This window comes from Physeter macrocephalus, chromosome 18 (assembly GCF_002837175.3).
Source record: "Physeter macrocephalus isolate SW-GA chromosome 18, ASM283717v5, whole genome shotgun sequence".
In the NCBI taxonomy this organism is placed as follows: domain Eukaryota; kingdom Metazoa; phylum Chordata; class Mammalia; order Artiodactyla; family Physeteridae; genus Physeter; species Physeter macrocephalus.
Window position 1 is genome coordinate 89,106,192 of NC_041231.1, and position 3,156 is coordinate 89,109,347.

Genomic DNA, 3,156 nt, shown 5'->3' on the forward strand with positions numbered 1-3,156 from the left:
CCGCGGAGCGGCTGGGCCCGTGAGCCATGGCCGCTGAGCCTGCGCGTCCGGAGCCTGTGCTCCGCAACGGGAGAGGCCACAGCAGTGAGCGGCCCGTGTTCCGCAAAAAAAAAAAAAAAAAAAAAAAAAGACAGTTTCTGCGTTGGGGGCTCTAATAGTCTGATGGAAGTGGCCAATACACAGGACTGGACACTGACTTCTGGCAGTAACTAAGCTCCTGACCCTACAGGGCTCTGATGGTGATTTATTTCATCATCGGTCACCTTTGTCTTGCGATTATTTAAGATTCTCGGGTCACCACCAAGTCTTAACAATCGCCCTGTGGTTTGTCCTTGTCTAGGGTGCGGTGTACATCTACTTTGGTTCCAAACAAGGAAGACTATCTTCTTCTCCCAACATCACCATCTCTTGCCTGGTATGTTGAGCACATTTTACAGGTACAGAAAACTAGAACTCGCCATATCCTACTTGCCTCAAGGGCTGAGTAAGACGTGTTTTCCTGTTTCCTCTTTAGGACGCCTACTGTAACTTGGGCTGGACACTCTTGGCCGCAGATGTGAATGGAGACAGTGAACCTGACCTGGTGATTGGCTCCCCTTTTGCTCCAGGTGGAGGGAAACAGAAGGGAATTGTGGCTGCGTTTTATTCTGGCTCCAGCCACAGCCACAAAGGTAGTGCTTGCTGGGGCTGGGGGTGGAATGGGCGGAGACCTCCGCTGCTCTAGTCTGTGGTGCCTTCTCTTGCATATGGGTTTTTGTCCTATTTTCCTCATTGCATAGCATTTCACCTAAATTTTCTAACACTCTTATTCTTGCAGATGTTCTGGCAAATGATAGATTCACTGAATAAACATAGAGGGATCCAGCGTGTAGGTCCAGATCCAAAGGAGGGGGCGATAGTTATTCTTACAGTGTCTCAGTGGAATGGAAGAGTAGAAACACTCAAGCATCCCAGTGATGCTCTAACTGTCCGACAGGCCCTTTTTTGCCGTGCGGCTTGTGGGATCTTAGTTCCCCGACCAGGGATTGAACTCGGGCCCTTGGCAGTGAGAGCATGGAGTCCTAACCACTGGACCGCCAGGAAACTCCTAACAGGCCCTCTTTTTAAATAGCGTCCTCCACTCCACAGAAGCGAGCTCTAGAAATGCATTGCTTATATGAAGCGTGAGTTCCATTTCTGACGTTGGGGCCCTGGGGACAGCATGGGGGCCCATAAGAGTTGTGGCAAAAAAACAGCCCAGTGAACCCGTTTCTCATTGTCCTACAAAAGGGGCCCACTCTTTCCATTCTGGTAGTCTTCCCACATAAAGTAAAAGGCACTGGTTGTCTTGTGTAGAAGAGCTGAATGTGGAGGCGGCCAACTGGATGGTGAGAGGCGAGGAGGACTTCGCCTGGTTAGGATACTCCCTTCATGGTGTCAGTGTCAACAACAGGACTTTGCTGTTGGCTGGGAGCCCCACCTGGAAGAACGCCAGTAGGTGAGCACTGATGTTGGGGCCCAGGGACCAGTGAGCACGAGGGGCAGGTGCCTGTAGCCGTGGGAGCCCACCGAGTGTGGGGTTCAGAGGAAGCAGCTAAGAAATTCTTACCCTTCAAGGAACCGCTAAGGCTCTGGGGCAAGGTTGCAAATGTTCCTTTTTAGACGTTTAAAAGAGAGATGGGTGTGTTAGTTTGCCAGGGCTGCCATACAAAGTACCATAGCCTGTGTGATTTAAGCAGCACGAATTGATGGTCTCATAGTTTTGGAGGTTAGAGATCTGAGATCAAGGTGTCAGCAGGGTTGGTTTCTTCTAGGGCGCCTCTCCTTCGCTCACAGAAGACCACCTTCTCCCTGTGTCTCACACAGCCTCTTTTCGGTGCACCCATCCCTGGTGTCTTTCCCTCTTCTTACAAGGACACGAGTCATATTGGTCAGGGCCCCCACCCTAATGACCTCATTTTAGCATGATTACCTCTTTAAAAACCTTATCTCCAAATGCCGCCACATTCTGAGGTACTGGCAGTTAGGATTTCAACATATGAATTTTGGGGGAGCACAAGTCAGCCCATAACAGTAGGCATCCCTCTATTTTGTCAGTCGGGAGGTAGAATGGTGAACCTCACATCTGGAGAGCCTTGATATTGGGATTCATTCTGAAAGCACCCCACGCTCATGCCTAGGATCACAGGGACCAGGAGCATACAGGGAGGGGGGCATGGGTGGGGAAGATGTGGGTTGTCTTTCCTTGGACCTCAATACCTGGCCAGCATTGAATCCTGTGCCCCATCAGCTAAGACCAGTGTGCTTCATTCCAGTCTGGACCATTTGTTACCCACTCCTGATGAGAAACAGAGCCCTGGACGGGTATCTGGCTATTTCCCGCCAAATTGTCAAAGCTGGTTTACCATTTCTGGAGACAAGGTATGACAGCCCCTCCCTCCCCAGGAAAGTGGACACCACAGAGAAAGTTTTCTTAGCTGTACTATATTGACTTACTTCTATTTCACAGGCAATGGGGAAACTGGGTACCTCCCTGTCCAGTGGCCACGTGATGATGAATGGGACCCGTACACAAGTACTGCTGGTTGGGGCCCCGACTCAAGGTAGGTCGCCCGCCATGAAACTTGCTTCCTTTTAGTCATGTGACTCCTTGACCAAGTCATACTGGGGGAAAGTTAGGAGATATGGAGGCAGACAGACCTGCGTTTGAATATTTCCTTTTCTCATTAATAGCAAGCTGGGTCACCTTGGGGAAGTTACTTTAACTCCCTGAATGCAAAACACAGCTTATAATATCTACTTCAAAGATTTGCTGAAAATCACACGTGAAAGTAACTTGGTGTGTTTTTAAAGCTCCTATCCCACTGAGCTTGGAGACGGAGCAAATTTTATAAACCAGTCCACCACGAATAGGTCCACTCTGAGGGTGTATGTTAATAAAACTATTTTGTTTAATTTATGGGTGAGTTAAAAGAACAAAACAAAAATCTACTCCCTCCGGGATTCCATGGTTGCGCAGTGCTTGGGAGTCCGCCTGCCGATCTGGGAAGATCCCACATGCCGCGGAGCGGCTGGGCCCATGAGCCATGGCCGCTGAGCCTGCGCGTCCGGAGCCTGTGCTCCGCAACGGGAGAGGCCACAGCAGTGAGAGGCCCGCGTACTGAAAAAAAAAAAACA

At 50.0% G+C, this 3,156-nt stretch overlaps 1 protein-coding gene across 1 annotated transcript in view; it reads left to right on the forward strand.

The window, feature by feature from the left end:
- GPLD1 (glycosylphosphatidylinositol specific phospholipase D1) overlaps positions 1 to 3,156 on the forward strand; it is a 49,156-nt gene that overhangs the window by 37,945 nt on the left and 8,055 nt on the right. Inside the window, exons 16-20 of the mRNA XM_028478617.1 lie at positions 341 to 415; positions 515 to 671; positions 1,336 to 1,477; positions 2,295 to 2,400; positions 2,489 to 2,582. Of these exons, the coding sequence (XP_028334418.1) occupies positions 341 to 415; positions 515 to 671; positions 1,336 to 1,477; positions 2,295 to 2,400; positions 2,489 to 2,582 (574 nt within the window). The remainder of the gene's footprint in view (positions 1 to 340; positions 416 to 514; positions 672 to 1,335; positions 1,478 to 2,294; positions 2,401 to 2,488; positions 2,583 to 3,156) is intronic.